At 35.0% G+C, this 19,244-nt stretch overlaps 2 protein-coding genes across 2 annotated transcripts; one reads left to right on the top strand and one right to left on the bottom strand.

Moving 5' to 3' along the window:
• Window positions 1-277: 277 nt before the first annotated feature.
• Window positions 278-1,419, bottom strand: LOC108046859. The gene is given in 5 exon segments (XM_017126781.2): window positions 278-288; window positions 552-629; window positions 702-995; window positions 998-1,147; window positions 1,389-1,419. Coding segments are annotated over 5 exon segments (564 nt in total).
• Window positions 1,420-2,159: 740 nt separating this feature from the next.
• On the top strand, window positions 2,160-2,714 carry LOC108046919. Its single transcript, XM_017126887.1, has one exon. The coding sequence runs from the start codon at window positions 2,160-2,162 to the stop codon at window positions 2,712-2,714; it is 555 nt and encodes a 184-aa protein (XP_016982376.1).
• Window positions 2,715-19,244: the final 16,530 nt, after the last annotated feature.

Raw genomic sequence — 19,244 nt, 5'->3', positions numbered from 1 at the left:
GTATCGAAACGAAACGCAAAAGACATTCAAAGTTGTTGTATAAAATTACAAGGAATTCGACCTGACATTTAATGTTATTTCCCGATTCAAGAAAATCAATTTTCCCTATAAATAAATCTTTTGACGTAAAGCTTTCCCAGGAATGCAAGCTGTCATGTATTTGAAAATACTTTAGTTTTGCAGAAAGCACAGCCCATAGATCCTCTCACTTTATTGAAGCATTTAAATATTCCCAACCAAAAAAAAACGGTTTTTATATTTGGCTTGTAGTTTATTTTCAAATTTTTGCTGTAGGGGAAGTTAAAAAAAATTCAGAGATGTGGTTACATTCAAGGGTGCTTGGGAGGAGGCTGTCCTTGATCCTTAGACCGGCTTGGCGGTGGTGGTGGTGCGTGGGTTAGATCGTCGGGTGGTGGTGGTGCGGCGGGTGGTGGTGGGTCGCCGGGTGGTGGTGGTGCGGCGGGTGGTGGTGCGGCGGGTGGTGGTGCGGCGGGTGGTGGTGCGGCGGGTGGTGGTGGGTCGCCGGGTGGTGGTGCGGCGGGTGGTGCGACTCGGCACCTTGAGGCAATCCTGGGGCTTGTCGCCCAGCTGCAGCTGGCCACAGCGCCTCTTGTCGGTGCGGAGCCAGTCTGGAAGGGATTAGAAAGTGGGTTAGTTGGGCGGTCAGGCAGAGGGACCACTACTATTCGGCCATCACTCACTGTTCTTGGGTTGGCTGTGGCAATTCTGGTTGCGCAGCTGGCACTTGTTGGCCAGGACCTTGCACTGCCTGTTGTTCCTGCTCCGCACGCAGATGTGCTGGCTGGGCTGCGACCGCTTGCAGACGACGGGACGCGGAGGGCAGGGCTCGTAGCAGGGGCGGCGGTGGGCGGGGCCGTCTCCCCGCACGGTGCGGCAGTCAATGTCGCGGGTGTGCCGCACTCCCTCGGGCAGCCGAAGGACATTGGCCAGCATCAGGTGGCAGATGTTCTCGAACCGCTGGCACTCCCCCGCGGCGTCCTTCCGCAGACCCTGGGGCTGGTCCTCGAGCAGACCGCCGGGAAGAGCGGGCAGCTCCTGCTGGTGGGACGAGCGGTGGTGAGCGGCGGGCGCCTGGTGCTCGGCGGTTGGGTGGTGCCACTAACCACCGCCCATAGAAGGGCCATGCCTGCGGAAGAAAAGCGGGTAAGTATTGCGAGATATAAACTTAATAATATAATATATTTCAATAACAATGTGTCAAATTCTAAAAAAATGCATAGAATATAGTAAACTATATTTTTAGATTAATCTACAAACACAAAAACATTAGAGCCAAACTAGCGGCTAAGTTTTCAATAGTTCTAGCGAAAAGTTCTCCTTTAAAACAAAATGTTTTGAATAATTAAAGATTCCCGGACAAGGCTCACCAAAAATCAAAGTCACTTGATAGCTGCGCATTTTGCCTGATTGCTTGCTGTAAAGCTTGGAGTTGGAAGAACTTCTGATGCCATTTAAGCCAACAATCTTAACTATTTATACTACCAATCGATAACCGAAACAACTACCTGGAAGCGAAGGCGAGACAATTCTCTGCTGGCACGTGTCGTTTTGGCTTTGTTTGCATATTTAATTATTATCAAGAGCCATTGACCCGCGGTAATTGCTGTTGCTAAGCTTAAAGCAGGCGATTGGAAAAACATGTCAGCGAAATCGTCATTCTAGAATTATATTGATCGAATGAATTCATGAAATTGCTTGCAGTAATATCATAATTTCTTTCTTTCAGTTATATTTTTAATGTTTACCCCCAACATTTTGTGGTTTAAAGCCACCAAGTTGCTTAAACAGATTATCACTCATACGCCCTGTGCTCATATATGGCAAGTGATGTGTAAATCAAGGCGATAGATAAAAAATGCAAATCAGATTTTATGTTTTGCACTAAAATAAGCTGGTAGAGCAAAGTTAAACATAAGATTCCAACAATTAAACGTTTATAAACTCTACCCCATTCACAGGTGAAAACAAAACCTTCGGCAAACAAGAGAACAGATGGCGATTGCAACGTAACACCGAAAATGGGGCTAAATGCACTCGATCCGAGTTGCTATATATACTCGGCCTGGCCAGCGGAAAGGTATCAATCAACCGTCGTCCGTTGATAGCAGCACAGATCCTCCAGATCCTCCAGAGAAATCATGACCAAGTTCAGCATTTGCCTACTGCTCGTCGTCCTGGCGATCGCCTCCACCCAAGCGGATGGCGACCGTCGTCCCTGCGCCGGCCGCTGCACCGGACACCCACTGTCCAGCGGGAAGAGCGTGTGCATCCGGAACAAGGCGACCAACGTCTGCACCCGTCTGCCCGCCTGTCGCCTCCGCGAGAAGAACTGCGTGCGGCGGGACAACGGGTTGGAGCCCATCCGGGAGACCTGCATCACCCGCTGCCGCAACATCCCCGGCTCCAGTGGCGTGGGGCAGTGCGCCACCCGGCTGCGCCCCCGCCCCCAGAGCGACTCGAAGCGCGTCAGGGAGTGCCAGAGGAGGGTCTGCCACGACGACAAGAACGCCGGTTGCTGGAGGGACCAGCAGGGCGCCTGCATCCTGCAGACCCGCTGCGAGGCCCAACGGAGGAACTGCGTCCGCAACCCACTCAACCAGTGGGTGAGGGCCAGCCAGTGGAGCTGCAAGGGGAATGTCGTGGGCGGAGGCATCCGCCGCTGCCGCACCAGGCCCATCATCATCAAGGATTAGGACCCAAGCAGCAGCAGCAGCACTCTTCCCGATGAAGGACCCATCTGCCACCTGACCACAACTGGACCCATCCCGGCATTGACCCATGCTCAAGCCCACAATTTTTTTTTACCCTCTACCTTTTTTGCTTTTTTTATTTTCGTACAAATATAAATAATTCAGTTAAACTCAGATACTCTATTTTGATTGTTGATTTAATTTTTTGGAATGGCAGCCAATTTGAAATATTATAACGAATTCAAAAAACATTTGTCTGCTCTGACTTTGTCAATGATATATTTAGGAGCACAGTCAACACTAAAAGGATAATTTATAAGCCCATTTTATTTTGAGCCATATTTCGAAAAAAAATCAAGTCATTCTTTTCACTGTGGGTCTTATTTTGGCAAAGCTACAACAAAAAAACCCTTAAAAAATGTGTTTTAAATTCATGTTTTTGATGGCCAAAATCCAGAAAAAAACAGCTCGTTTTTTTAGTTTTTTAATCAAAACCCTTGGAAATAATGGTCAGATCTTGGAATGTCATACATCGTTGAATTCGCTACAAAATTTCCAATCGAATGGTATTCTCAGCTCAAAATTTGTATTTTGGGCCATATTTGGGAAAAAATCAAGTGTTACCCCTTACCAAAAATGCGAAAATCGGTCAAAAAATGAAATTTACTAAAACCTCCTGGAATCGATTGTGTAGGTTGCCAGCAACACAAAACATTCATTCTTTTCACTGTGGGTCTTATTTTGGCAAAGCTACAACAAAAAACCCCTAAAAAATTTTGTTTAAATTCATGTTTTTTATGGCCAAAATCCAGAAAAAAACAGCTCGTTTTTTCAGTTTTTTAATCAAAACCAATGGAAATAACGGTCAGATCTTGGATTGTCATACATCGTTGAATTCGCTACAAAATTTCCAATCGAATGGTATTCTCAGCTCAAAATTTGTATTTTGGGCCATATTTGGGAAAAAATCAAGTGTTACCCCTTACCAAAAATGCGAAAATCGGTCAAAAAATGAAATTTACTAAAACCTCCTGGAATCGATTGTGTAGGTTGCCAGCAACACAAAACATTCATTCTTTTCACTGTGGGTCTTATTTTGGCAAAGCTACAACAAAAAACCCCTAATAAATTTTGTTTAAATTCATGTTTTTTATGGCCAAAATCCAGAAAAAAACAGCTCGTTTTTTCAGTTTTTTAATCAAAACCCTTGGAAATAATGGTCAGATCTTGGAATGTCATACATCGTTGAATTCGCTACAAAATTTCCAATCGAATGGTATTCTCAGCTCAAAATTTGTATTTTGGGCCATATTTGGGAAAAAATCAAGTGTTACCCCTTACCAAAAATGCGAAAATCGGTCAAAAAATGAAATTTACTAAAACCTCCTGGAATCGATTGTATAGGTTATCAGCTACACAGAACAGTCATTCTTTTCACTGTGGGTCTTATTTTGGCAAAGATACAACAAAAAAACCCTTCAAAAATGTGTTTTAAATTCATGTTTTTGATGGCCAAAATCCAGAAAAAAACAGCTCGTTTTTTCAGTTTTTTAATCAAAACCAATGGAAATAACGGTCAGATCTTGGAATGTCATACATCGTTGAATTCGCTACAAAATTTCCAATCGAATGGTATTCTCAGCTCAAAATTTGTAGTTTGGGCCATATTTGGGAAAAAATCAAGTGTTACCCCTTACCAAAAATGCGAAAATCGGTCAAAAAATGAAATTTACTAAAACCTCCTGGAATCGATTGTATAGGTTATCAGCTACACAGAACAGTCATTCTTTTCGCTGTGCGTCTTATTTTGGCAAAGATACAACAAAAAAACCCTTCAAAAATGTGTTTTAAATTCATGTTTTTGATGGCCAAAATCCAGAAAAAAACAGCTCGTTTTTTCAGTTTTTTAATCAAAACCCGTGGAAATAATGGTCAGATCTTGGCATGTCATACCTCGTTGAATTCGTTACAAAATTTCCAATCGATTGGTATACTCAGCTCAAAAAGTTTATTTTGGGCCATATTTGGAAAAAAATCAAGTGTTACCCCTTACCAAAAATGCGAAAATCGGTCAAAAAATGAAATTTACTAAAACCTCCTGGAATCGATTGTATAGGTTATCAGCTACACAGAACAGTCATTCTTTTGGCTCCTCCTGGAACCGATTGTGTAGGTTGCCAGCAACACAAAACATTCATTCTTTTCACTGTGGGTCTTATTTTGGCAAAGCTACAACAAAAAACCCCTAAAAAATTTTGTTTAAATTCATGTTTTTTATGGCCAAAATCCAGAAAAAAACAGCTCGTTTTTTCAGTTTTTTAATCAAAACCCTTGGAAATAATGGTCAGATCTTGGAATGTCATACATCGTTGAATTCGCTACAAAATTTCCAATCGAATGGTATTCTCAGCTCAAAATTTGTATTTTGGGCCATATTTGGGAAAAATCAAGTGTTACCCCTTACCAAAAATGCGAAAATCGGTCAAAAAATGAAATTTACTAAAACCTCCTGGAATCGATTGTATAGGTTATCAGCTACACAGAACAGTCATTCTTTTCACTGTGGGTCTTATTTTGGCAAAGATACAACAAAAAAACCCTTCAAAAATGTGTTTTAAATTCATGTTTTTGATGGCCAAAATCCAGAAAAAAACAGCTCGTTTTTTCAGTTTTTTAATCAAAACCAATGGAAATAACGGTCAGATCTTGGAATGTCATACATCGTTGAATTCGCTACAAAATTTCCAATCGAATGGTATTCTCAGCTCAAAATTTGTAGTTTGGGCCATATTTGGGAAAAAATCAAGTGTTACCCCTTACCAAAAATGCGAAAATCGGTCAAAAAATGAAATTTACTAAAACCTCCTGGAATCGATTGTATAGGTTATCAGCTACACAGAACAGTCATTCTTTTCGCTGTGCGTCTTATTTTGGCAAAGATACAACAAAAAAACCCTTCAAAAATGTGTTTTAAATTCATGTTTTTGATGGCCAAAATCCAGAAAAAAACAGCTCGTTTTTTCAGTTTTTTAATCAAAACCCGTGGAAATAATGGTCAGATCTTGGCATGTCATACCTCGTTGAATTCGTTACAAAATTTCCAATCGATTGGTATACTCAGCTCAAAAAGTTTATTTTGGGCCATATTTGGAAAAAAATCAAGTGTTACCCCTTACCAAAAATGCGAAAATCGGTCAAAAAATGAAATTTACTAAAACCTCCTGGAATCGATTGTATAGGTTATCAGCTACACAGAACAGTCATTCTTTTGGCTGTGCGTCGTTTTTTTGCAAAGCTACAACAAAAAAACCCCTCAAAAATGTGTTTTAAATACATGTTTTTGATAGCCAAAATCCAGAAAAAACAGCTTGTTCTTTCAGTTTTTTAATCAAATGACTCATAGAATTCGTTACAAAATTTTCAATCGATTGGTATACTCAGTTCAAAAATAAAATGGCCTGATAAATTAAGAAAGCTATTACAAAAGATGAATGATCTATCAATTAGTAGGTCCCACCCACAGTAAAAGTTGTGCATAATTAGTTGTCATAAAAATCTTTATTTGAAATATATAATTTAAGAATCAATACGTCTCAATTAAAAACGAAAACACAGGAATGCGGCTGGAAGATCAGGATCAGCATTGGCAAGGAAGTTGGATTTCGCCGGGTTGCAGTGTCGTCTTCAGGATTATCAAGGACTTACCAGCCGTCGTCTCCTTTTTTTACATCTCATCAACGAAGGCGCTCATTTAGAAGTACTCATAAGTTAACTACAAATAAATTTCATATTTCCTTTACCTTATTACTAAAACAAAAATTACTATACCTAAAATTAATGGTAAATTAAGCTAATTTCTAAAACAAAAGAGTATTTTATATTTTAGTATATAGTTACCACTAGCACATAGCAATTATTTTATATACAGATTAAACCATTAAGTACTTATTATATGCATGATTTTAAATAAAAAGGATTATTTTGTATATATATAAAATATTATTTTGTTTTAATTGGGACTGTATTTTAGGGCTTTTAATCGGGAGATTTAATTTTTGGTACTTCAACTACCATTGTATTAATACAAGTTGTGTTAAATTGACCAATGCGCAAGGTTTTGAAACTATAAAATAAAGTATTTTTACTATAAAAGCGGTAATACATATATTTTGATGACGTTTGACTATCTATTTTGTGGTAAAACTTCATACGTTTTGTGGACATAAAAAGTGAACCTATACAATCGTTGATTTGGCAAATTTAATTTTTTGAGCAATACAAAACTGAAAAAAACAAGCTGTTTTTGTGGATTTTGGCCATTTAAAACATATATTTAAAACACATTTTTGAATGGTTTTTTTGTTGTAGCTTTGCCTAAATAAGACGCACAGCGAAAAGAATGACTGTTCTGTATAGCTGACAACCTACACAATCGATTCCAGGAGGTTTTAGTAAATTTCATTTTTTGACCGATTTTCGCATTTTTGGTAAGGGGTAACACTTGATTTTTTCCCAAATATGGCCCAAAATAAACTTTTTGAGCTGAGTATACCAATCGATTGGAAATTTTGTAACGAATTCAACGAGGTATGACATGCCAAGATCTGACCATTATTTCCACGGGTTTTGATTAAAAAACTGAAAAAACGAGCTATTTTTTTCTGGATTTTGGCCATCAAAAACATGAATTTAAAACACATTTTTGAAGGGTTTTTTTGTTGTATCTTTGCCAAAATAAGACCCACAGTGAAAAGAATGAATGTTTTGTGTTGCTGGCAACCTACACAATCGATTCCAGGAGGTTTTAGTAAATTTCATTTTTTGACCGATTTTCGCATTTTTGGTAAGGGGTAACACTTGATTTTTTCCCAAATATGGCCCAAAATACAAATTTTGAGCTGAGAATACCATTCGATTGGAAATTTTGTAGCGAATTCAACGATGTATGACATTCCAAGATCTGACCGTTATTTCCATTGGTTTTGATTAAAAAAACTGAAAAAACGAGCTGTTTTTTTCTGGATTTTGGCCATCAAAAACATGAATTTAAAACACATTTTTGAAGGGTTTTTTTGTTGTATCTTTGCCAAAATAAGACGCACAGCGAAAAGAATGACTGTTCTGTGTAGCTGATAACCTATACAATCGATTCCAGGAGGTTTTAGTAAATTTCATTTTTTGACCGATTTTCGCATTTTTGGTAAGGGGTAACACTTGATTTTTTCCCAAATATGGCCCAAAATACAAATTTTGAGCTGAGAATACCATTCGATTGGAAATTTTGTAGCGAATTCAACGATGTATGACATTCCAAGATCTGACCGTTATTTCCATTGGTTTTGATTAAAAAACTGAAAAAACGAGCTGTTTTTTTCTGGATTTTGGCCATCAAAAACATGAATTTAAAACACATTTTTGAAGGGTTTTTTTGTTGTATCTTTGCCAAAATAAGACGCACAGCGAAAAGAATGACTGTTCTGTGTAGCTGATAACCTATACAATCGATTCCAGGAGGTTTTAGTAAATTTCATTTTTTGACCGATTTTCGCATTTTTGGTAAGGGGTAACACTTGATTTTTCCCAAATATGGCCCAAAATAAACTTTTTGAGCTGAGTATACCAATCGATTGGAAATTTTGTAGCGAATTCAACGATGTATGACAATCCAAGATCTGACCGTTATTTCCATTGGTTTTGATTAAAAAACTGAAAAAACGAGCTGTTTTTTTCTGGATTTTGGCCATAAAAAACATGAATTTAAACAAATTTTTTTAGGGGTTTTTTGTTGTAGCTTTGCCAAAATAAGACCAACAGTGAAAAGAATGAATGTTTTGTGTTGCTGGCAACCTACACAATCGATTCCAGGAGGTTTTAGTAAATTTCATTTTTTGACCGATTTTCGCATTTTTGGTAAGGGGTAACACTTGATTTTTTCCCAAATATGGCCCAAAATAAACTTTTTGAGCTGAGTATACCAATCGATTGGAAATTTTGTAGCGAATTCAACGATGTATGACAATCCAAGATCTGACCGTTATTTCCATTGGTTTTGATTAAAAAACTGAAAAAACGAGCTGTTTTTTTCTGGATTTTGGCCATAAAAAACATGAATTTAAACAAATTTTTTAGGGGTTTTTTGTTGTATCTTTGCCAAAATAAGACCCACAGTGAAAAGAATGAATGTTTTGTGTTGCTGGCAACCTACACAATCGATTCCAGGAGGTTTTAGTAAATTTCATTTTTTGACCGATTTTCGCATTTTTGGTAAGGGGTAACACTTGATTTTTTCCCAAATATGGCCCAAAATACAAATTTTGAGCTGAGAATACCATTCGATTGGAAATTTTGTAGCGAATTCAACGATGTATGACATTCCAAGATCTGACCGTTATTTCCATTGGTTTTGATTAAAAAACTGAAAAAACGAGCTGTTTTTTTCTGGATTTTGGCCATCAAAAACATGAATTTAAAACACATTTTTGAAGGGTTTTTTTGTTGTATCTTTGCCAAAATAAGACGCACAGCGAAAAGAATGACTGTTCTGTGTAGCTGATAACCTATACAATCGATTCCAGGAGGTTTTAGTAAATTTCATTTTTTGACCGATTTTCGCATTTTTGGTAAGGGGTAACACTTGATTTTTTCCCAAATATGGCCCAAAATACAAATTTTGAGCTGAGAATACCATTCGATTGGAAATTTTGTAGCGAATTCAACGATGTATGACATTCCAAGATCTGACCGTTATTTCCATTGGTTTTGATTAAAAAACTGAAAAAACGAGCTGTTTTTTTCTGGATTTTGGCCATCAAAAACATGAATTTAAAACACATTTTTGAAGGGTTTTTTTGTTGTATCTTTGCCAAAATAAGACGCACAGCGAAAAGAATGACTGTTCTGTGTAGCTGATAACCTATACAATCGATTCCAGGAGGTTTTAGTAAATTTCATTTTTTGACCGATTTTCGCATTTTTGGTAAGGGGTAACACTTGATTTTTTCCCAAATATGGCCCAAAATAAACTTTTTGAGCTGAGTATACCAATCGATTGGAAATTTTGTAGCGAATTCAACGATGTATGACAATCCAAGATCTGACCGTTATTTCCATTGGTTTTGATTAAAAAACTGAAAAAACGAGCTGTTTTTTTCTGGATTTTGGCCATAAAAAACATGAATTTAAACAAATTTTTTTAGGGGTTTTTTGTTGTAGCTTTGCCAAAATAAGACCAACAGTGAAAAGAATGAATGTTTTGTGTTGCTGGCAACCTACACAATCGATTCCAGGAGGTTTTAGTAAATTTCATTTTTTGACCGATTTTCGCATTTTTGGTAAGGGGTAACACTTGATTTTTCCCAAATATGGCCCAAAATACAAATTTTGAGCTGAGAATACCATTCGATTGGAAATTTTGTAGCGAATTCAACGATGTATGACATTCCAAGATCTGACCGTTATTTCCATTGGTTTTGATTAAAAAACTGAAAAAACGAGCTGTTTTTTTCTGGATTTTGGCCATCAAAAACATGAATTTAAAACACATTTTTGAAGGGTTTTTTTGTTGTATCTTTGCCAAAATAAGACGCACAGCGAAAAGAATGACTGTTCTGTGTACCTGATAACCTATACAATCGATTCCAGGAGGTTTTAGTAAATTTTATTTTTTGACCGATTTTCGCATTTTTGGTAAGGGGTAACACTTGATTTTTTTCCAAATATGGCCCAAAATAAACTTTTTGAGCTGAGTATACCAATCGATTGGAAATTTTGTAACGAATTCAACGAGGTATGACATTCCAAGATCTGACCGTTATTTCCATTGGTTCTGATTAAAAAACTGAAAAAACAAGCTGTTTTTTTCTGGATTTTGGCCATTCAAAACATATATTTAAAACACATTTTTGAAAGGTTTTTTTATTGTAGCTTTGCCTAAATAAGACGCACAGCGAAAATAATGACTGTTCTGTATAGCTGACAGCCTACACAATCGATTCCAGGAGGTTTTAGTAAATTTCATTTTTTGACCGATTTTCGCATTTTTGGTAAGGGGTAACACTTGATTTTTTTCCAAATATGGCCCAAAATAAACTTTTTGAGCTGAGTATACCAATCGATTGGAAATTTTGTAACGAATTCAACGAGGTATGACATTCCAAGATCTAACCATTATTTCCAAGGGTTTTGATTAAAAAACTGGGGTAACACTTGAGTTTTTTCCCCAATATGGCCCAAAATAAATATGGCCACCAACGAAACTCAAAATATTTTTATTGTTGCTTAAATTCAAAGCCAAATTATTTATGTAATTCGGCCTGTGGAATTCTTATTGAGTGTACGCATTATTTAATGGCCACATTTTTGATATATCTCAAATGCACATTTTCAATTTGCAACTGAAACATAAATGGAATAAATAAAAGATGAAAGATCTATCAATTAGTAGTACCCACCCACAGTAAAAGTTTTGCATAATTAGTTGTCATAAAAATCTTTATTTGAAATATAAAATTTAATAATCAATATGTCTAAATTATAAACAACAACCCAGGAATGCGGCTGGAAGATCAGGATCAGCACTGGCGAGGAAGTTCCCATGGATAATTGCGCCGGGTTGCAGTGTCGTCTTCAGGATTATCAAGGACTTACCAGCCGTCGTCTCCTTTTTTTACATCTCATCAACGAAGGCGCTCATTTAGAAGTACTCATAAGTTAACTACAAATAAATTTCATATTTCCTTTACCTTATTACTAAAACAAAAATTACTATACCTAAAATTAATGGTAAATTAAGCTAATTTCTAAAACAAAAGAATATTTTATATTTTAGTATATAGTTACCACTAGCACATAGCAATTATTTTATATACAGATTAAACCATTAAGTACTTATTATATGCATGATTTTAAATAAAAAGGATTATTTTGTATATATATAAAATATTATTTTGTTTTAATTGGGACTGTATTTTAGGGCTTTTAATCGGGAGATTTAATTTTTGGTACTTCAACTACCATTGTATTAATACAAGTTGTGTTAAATTGACCAATGCGCAAGGTTTTGAAACTATAAAATAAAGTATTTTTACTATAAAAGCGGTAATACATATATTTTGATGACGTTTGACTATCTATTTTGTGGTAAAACTTCATACGTTTTGTGGACATAAAAAGTGAACCTATACAATCGTTGATTTGGCAAATTTAATTTTTTGAGCAATACAAAACTGAAAAAAACAAGCTGTTTTTGTGGATTTTGGCCATTTAAAACATATATTTAAAACACATTTTTGAATGGTTTTTTTGTTGTAGCTTTGCCTAAATAAGACGCACAGCAAAAAGAATGACTGTTCTGTATAGCTGACAACCTACACAATCGATTCCAGGAGGTTTTAGTAAATTTCATTTTTTTACCGATTTTCGCATTTTTGGTAAGGATTTTTTCCCAAATATGGCCCAAAATACAAATTTTGAGCTGAGAATACCATTCGATTGGAAATTTTGTAGCGAATTCAACGATGTATGACATTCCAAGATCTGACCGTTATTTCCATTGGTTTTGATTAAAAAACTGAAAAAACGAGCTGTTTTTTTCTGGATTTTGGCCATCAAAAACATGAATTTAAAACACATTTTTGAAGGGTTTTTTTGTTGTATCTTTGCCAAAATAAGACGCACAGCGAAAAGAATGACTGTTCTGTGTAGCTGATAACCTATACAATCGATTCCAGGAGGTTTTAGTAAATTTCATTTTTTGACCGATTTTCGCATTTTTGGTAAGGGGTAACACTTGATTTTTTCCCAAATATGGCCCAAAATAAACTTTTTGAGCTGAGTATACCAATCGATTGGAAATTTTGTAACGAATTCAACGAGGTATGACATTCCAAGATCTGACCATTATTTCCACGGGTTTTGATTAAAAAACTGAAAAAACGAGCTGTTTTTTTCTGGATTTTGGCCATCAAAAACATGAATTTAAAACACATTTTTGAAGGGTTTTTTTGTTGTATCTTTGCCAAAATAAGACGCACAGCGAAAAGAATGACTGTTCTGTGTAGCTGATAACCTATACAATCGATTCCAGGAGGTTTTAGTAAATTTCATTTTTTGACCGATTTTCGCATTTTTGGTAAGGGGTAACACTTGATTTTTTCCCAAATATGGCCCAAAATAAACTTTTTGAGCTGAGTATACCAATCGATTGGAAATTTTGTAGCGAATTCAACGATGTATGACAATCCAAGATCTGACCGTTATTTCCATTGGTTTTGATTAAAAAACTGAAAAAACGAGCTGTTTTTTTCTGGATTTTGGCCATAAAAAACATGAATTTAAACAAATTTTTTTAGGGGTTTTTTGTTGTAGCTTTGCCAAAATAAGACGCACAGCGAAAAGAATGACTGTTCTGTGTAGCTGATAACCTATACAATCGATTCCAGGAGGTTTTAGTAAATTTCATTTTTTGACCGATTTTCGCATTTTTGGTAAGGGGTAACACTTGATTTTTTCCCCAAATATGGCCCAAAATAAACTTTTTGAGCTGAGTATACCAATCGATTGGAAATTTTGTAGCGAATTCAACGATGTATGACAATCCAAGATCTGACCGTTATTTCCATTGGTTTTGATTAAAAAACTGAAAAAACGAGCTGTTTTTTTCTGGATTTTGGCCATAAAAAACATGAATTTAAACAAATTTTTTTAGGGGTTTTTTGTTGTAGCTTTGCCAAAATAAGACCAACAGTGAAAAGAATGAATGTTTTGTGTTGCTGGCAACCTACACAATCGATTCCAGGAGGTTTTAGTAAATTTCATTTTTTGACCGATTTTCGCATTTTTGGTAAGGGGTAACACTTGATTTTTTCCCAAATATGGCCCAAAATAAACTTTTTGAGCTGAGTATACCAATTGATTGGAAATTTTGTAGCGAATTCAACGATGTATGACAATCCAAGATCTGACCGTTATTTCCATTGGTTTTGATTAAAAAACTGAAAAAACGAGCTGTTTTTTTCTGGATTTTGGCCATAAAAAACATGAATTTAAACAAATTTTTTTAGGGGTTTTTTGTTGTATCTTTGCCAAAATAAGACCCACAGTGAAAAGAATGAATGTTTTGTGTTGCTGGCAACCTACACAATCGATTCCAGGAGGTTTTAGTAAATTTCATTTTTTGACCGATTTTCGCATTTTTGGTAAGGGGTAACACTTGATTTTTTCCAAATATGGCCCAAAATACAAATTTTGAGCTGAGAATACCATTCGATTGGAAATTTTGTAGCGAATTCAACGATGTATGACATTCCAAGATCTGACCGTTATTTCCATTGGTTTTGATTAAAAAACTGAAAAAACGAGCTGTTTTTTTCTGGATTTTGGCCATCAAAAACATGAATTTAAAACACATTTTTGAAGGGTTTTTTTGTTGTATCTTTGCCAAAATAAGACGCACAGCGAAAAGAATGACTGTTCTGTGTAGCTGATAACCTATACAATCGATTCCAGGAGGTTTTAGTAAATTTCATTTTTTGACCGATTTTCGCATTTTTGGTAAGGGGTAACACTTGATTTTTTCCCAAATATGGCCCAAAATACAAATTTTGAGCTGAGAATACCATTCGATTGGAAATTTTGTAGCGAATTCAACGATGTATGACATTCCAAGATCTGACCGTTATTTCCATTGGTTTTGATTAAAAAACTGAAAAAACGAGCTGTTTTTTTCTGGATTTTGGCCATCAAAAACATGAATTTAAAACACATTTTTGAAGGGTTTTTTTGTTGTATCTTTGCCAAAATAAGACGCACAGCGAAAAGAATGACTGTTCTGTGTAGCTGATAACCTATACAATCGATTCCAGGAGGTTTTAGTAAATTTCATTTTTTGACCGATTTTCGCATTTTTGGTAAGGGGTAACACTTGATTTTTTCCCAAATATGGCCCAAAATAAACTTTTTGAGCTGAGTATACCAATCGATTGGAAATTTTGTAGCGAATTCAACGATGTATGACAATCCAAGATCTGACCGTTATTTCCATTGGTTTTGATTAAAAAACTGAAAAAACGAGCTGTTTTTTTCTGGATTTTGGCCATAAAAAACATGAATTTAAACAAATTTTTTAGGGGTTTTTTGTTGTAGCTTTGCCAAAATAAGACCAACAGTGAAAAGAATGAATGTTTTGTGTTGCTGGCAACCTACACAATCGATTCCAGGAGGTTTTAGTAAATTTCATTTTTTGACCGATTTTCGCATTTTTGGTAAGGGGTAACACTTGATTTTTTCCCAAATATGGCCCAAAATACAAATTTTGAGCTGAGAATACCATTCGATTGGAAATTTTGTAGCGAATTCAACGATGTATGACATTCCAAGATCTGACCGTTATTTCCATTGGTTTTGATTAAAAAACTGAAAAAACGAGCTGTTTTTTTCTGGATTTTGGCCATCAAAAACATGAATTTAAAACACATTTTTGAAGGGTTTTTTTGTTGTATCTTTGCCAAAATAAGACGCACAGCGAAAAGAATGACTGTTCTGTGTACCTGATAACCTATACAATCGATTCCAGGAGGTTTTAGTAAATTTTATTTTTTGACCGATTTTCGCATTTTTGGTAAGGGGTAACACTTGATTTTTTTCCAAATATGGCCCAAAATAAACTTTTTGAGCTGAGTATACCAATCGATTGGAAATTTTGTAACGAATTCAACGAGGTATGACATTCCAAGATCTGACCGTTATTTCCATTGGTTCTGATTAAAAAACTGAAAAAACAAGCTGTTTTTTTCTGGATTTTGGCCATTCAAAACATATATTTAAAACACATTTTTGAAAGGTTTTTTTATTGTAGCTTTGCCTAAATAAGACGCACAGCGAAAATAATGACTGTTCTGTATAGCTGACAGCCTACACAATCGATTCCAGGAGGTTTTAGTAAATTTCATTTTTTGACCGATTTTCGCATTTTTGGTAAGGGGTAACACTTGATTTTTTTCCAAATATGGCCCAAAATAAACTTTTTGAGCTGAGTATACCAATCGATTGGAAATTTTGTAACGAATTCAACGAGGTATGACATTCCAAGATCTAACCATTATTTCCAAGGGTTTTGATTAAAAAACTGGGGTAACACTTGAGTTTTTTCCCCAATATGGCCCAAAATAAATATGGCCACCAACGAAACTCAAAATATTTTTATTGTTGCTTAAATTCAAAGCCAAATTATTTATGTAATTCGGCCTGTGGAATTCTTATTGAGTGTACGCATTATTTAATGGCCACATTTTTGATATATCTCAAATGCACATTTTCAATTTGCAACTGAAACATAAATGGAATAAATAAAAGATGAAAGATCTATCAATTAGTAGTACCCACCCACAGTAAAAGTTTTGCATAATTAGTTGTCATAAAAATCTTTATTTGAAATATAAAATTTAATAATCAATATGTCTAAATTATAAACAACAACCCAGGAATGCGGCTGGAAGATCAGGATCAGCACTGGCGAGGAAGTTCCCATGGATAATTGCGCCGGGTTGCAGTGTCGTCTTCAGGATTATCAAGGACTTACCAGCCGTCGTCTCCTTTTTTTACATCTCATCAACGAAGGCGCTCATTTAGAAGTACTCATAAGTTAACTACAAATAAATTTCATATTTCCTTTACCTTATTACTAAAACAAAAATTACTATACCTAAAATTAATGGTAAATTAAGCTAATTTCTAAAACAAAAGAATATTTTATATTTTAGTATATAGTTACCACTAGCACATAGCAATTATTTTATATACAGATTAAACCATTAAGTACTTATTATATGCATGATTTTAAATAAAAAGGATTATTTTGTATATATATAAAATATTATTTTGTTTTAATTGGGACTGTATTTTAGGGCTTTTAATCGGGAGATTTAATTTTTGGTACTTCAACTACCATTGTATTAATACAAGTTGTGTTAAATTGACCAATGCGCAAGGTTTTGAAACTATAAAATAAAGTATTTTTACTATAAAAGCGGTAATACATATATTTTGATGACGTTTGACTATCTATTTTGTGGTAAAACTTCATACGTTTTGTGGACATAAAAAGTGAACCTATACAATCGTTGATTTGGCAAATTTAATTTTTTGAGCAATACAAAACTGAAAAAAACAAGCTGTTTTTGTGGATTTTGGCCATTTAAAACATATATTTAAAACACATTTTTGAATGGTTTTTTTGTTGTAGCTTTGCCTAAATAAGACGCACAGCAAAAAGAATGACTGTTCTGTATAGCTGACAACCTACACAATCGATTCCAGGAGGTTTTAGTAAATTTCATTTTTTTACCGATTTTCGCATTTTTGGTAAGGATTTTTTCCCAAATATGGCCCAAAATACAAATTTTGAGCTGAGAATACCATTCGATTGGAAATTTTGTAGCGAATTCAACGATGTATGACATTCCAAGATCTGACCGTTATTTCCATTGGTTTTGATTAAAAAACTGAAAAAACGAGCTGTTTTTTTCTGGATTTTGGCCATCAAAAACATGAATTTAAAACACATTTTTGAAGGGTTTTTTTGTTGTATCTTTGCCAAAATAAGACGCACAGCGAAAAGAATGACTGTTCTGTGTAGCTGATAACCTATACAATCGATTCCAGGAGGTTTTAGTAAATTTCATTTTTGACCGATTTTCGCATTTTTGGTAAGGGGTAACACTTGATTTTTTCCCAAATATGGCCCAAAATAAACTTTTTGAGCTGAGTATACCAATCGATTGGAAATTTTGTAACGAATTCAACGAGGTATGACATTCCAAGATCTGACCATTATTTCCACGGGTTTTGATTAAAAAACTGAAAAAACGAGCTGTTTTTTTCTGGATTTTGGCCATCAAAAACATGAATTTAAAACACATTTTTGAAGGGTTTTTTTGTTGTATCTTTGCCAAAATAAGACGCACAGCGAAAAGAATGACTGTTCTGTGTAGCTGATAACCTATACAATCGATTCCAGGAGGTTTTAGTAAATTTTATTTTTTGACCGATTTTCGCATTTTTGGTAAGGGGTAACACTTGATTTTTTTCCAAATATGGCCCAAAATAAACTTTTTGAGCTGAGTATACCAATCGATTGGAAATTTTGTAACGAATTCAACGAGGTATGACATTCCAAGATCTAACCATTATTTCCAAGGGTTTTGATTAAAAAACTGGGGTAACACTTGAGTTTTTTCCCCAATATGGCCCAAAATAAATATGGCCACCAACGAAACTCAAAATATTTTTATTGTTGCTTAAATTCAAAGCCAAATTATTTATGTAATTCGGCCTGTGGAATTCTTATTGAGTGTACGCATTATTTAATGGCCACATTTTTGATATATCTCAAATGCACATTTTCAATTTGCAACTGAAACATAAATGGAATAAATAAAAGATGAAAGATCTATCAATTAGTAGTACCCACCCACAGTAAAAGTTTTGCATAATTAGTTGTCATAAAAATCTTTATTTGAAATATAAAATTTAATAATCAATATGTCTAAATTATAAACAACAACCCAGGAATGCGGCTGGAAGATCAGGATCAGCACTGGCGAGGAAGTTCCCATGGATAATTGCGCCGGGTTGCAGTGTCGTCTTCAGGATTATCAAGGACTTACCAGCCGTCGTCTCCTTTTTTTACATCTCATCAACGAAGGCGCTCATTTAGAAGTACTCATAAGTTAACTACAAATAAATTTCATATTTCCTTTACCTTATTACTAAAACAAAAATTACTATACCTAAAATTAATGGTAAATTAAGCTAATTTCTAAAACAAAAGAATATTTTATATTTTAGTATATAGTTACCACTAGCACATAGCAATTATTTTATATACAGATTAAACCATTAAGTACTTATTATATGCATGATTTTAAATAAAAAGGATTATTTTGTATATATATAAAATATTATTTTGTTTTAATTGGGACTGTATTTTAGGGCTTTTAATCGGGAGATTTAATTTTTGGTACTTCAACTACCATTGTATTAATACAAGTTGTGTTAAATTGACCAATGCGCAAGGTTTTGAAACTATAAAATAAAGTATTTTTACTATAAAAGCGGTAATACATATATTTTGATGACGTTTGACTATCTATTTTGTGGTAAAACTTCATACGTTTTGTGGACATAAAAAGTGAACCTATACAATCGTTGATTTGGCAAATTTAATTTTTTGAGCAATACAAAACTGAAAAAAACAAGCTGTTTTTGTGGATTTTGGCCATTTAAAACATATATTTAAAACACATTTTTGAATGGTTTTTTTGTTGTAGCTTTGCCTAAATAAGACGCACAGCAAAAAGAATGACTGTTCTGTATAGCTGACAACCTACACAATCGATTCCAGGAGGTTTTAGTAAATTTCATTTTTTTACCGATTTTCGCATTTTTGGTAAGGGGTAACACTTGATTTTTTCCCAAATATGGCCCAAAATACAAATTTTGAGCTGAGAATACCATTCGATTGGAAATTTTGTAGCG

The sequence above is a fragment of the Drosophila rhopaloa genome, unplaced genomic scaffold (assembly GCF_018152115.1).
Source record: "Drosophila rhopaloa isolate 14029-0021.01 unplaced genomic scaffold, ASM1815211v1 contig_3, whole genome shotgun sequence".
NCBI lineage: Eukaryota > Metazoa > Arthropoda > Insecta > Diptera > Drosophilidae > Drosophila > Drosophila rhopaloa.
Note: the sequence above shows the minus strand (reverse complement) of the source record. Positions and strands in the feature narration are given on the sequence as shown.

Bases quoted from the DNA above. Each gene is read 5' to 3' on its own strand.
- LOC108046919 (XM_017126887.1), top strand. From the start codon at position 2,160: ATGACCAAGTTCAGCATTTGCCTACTGCTCGTCGTCCTGGCGATCGCC.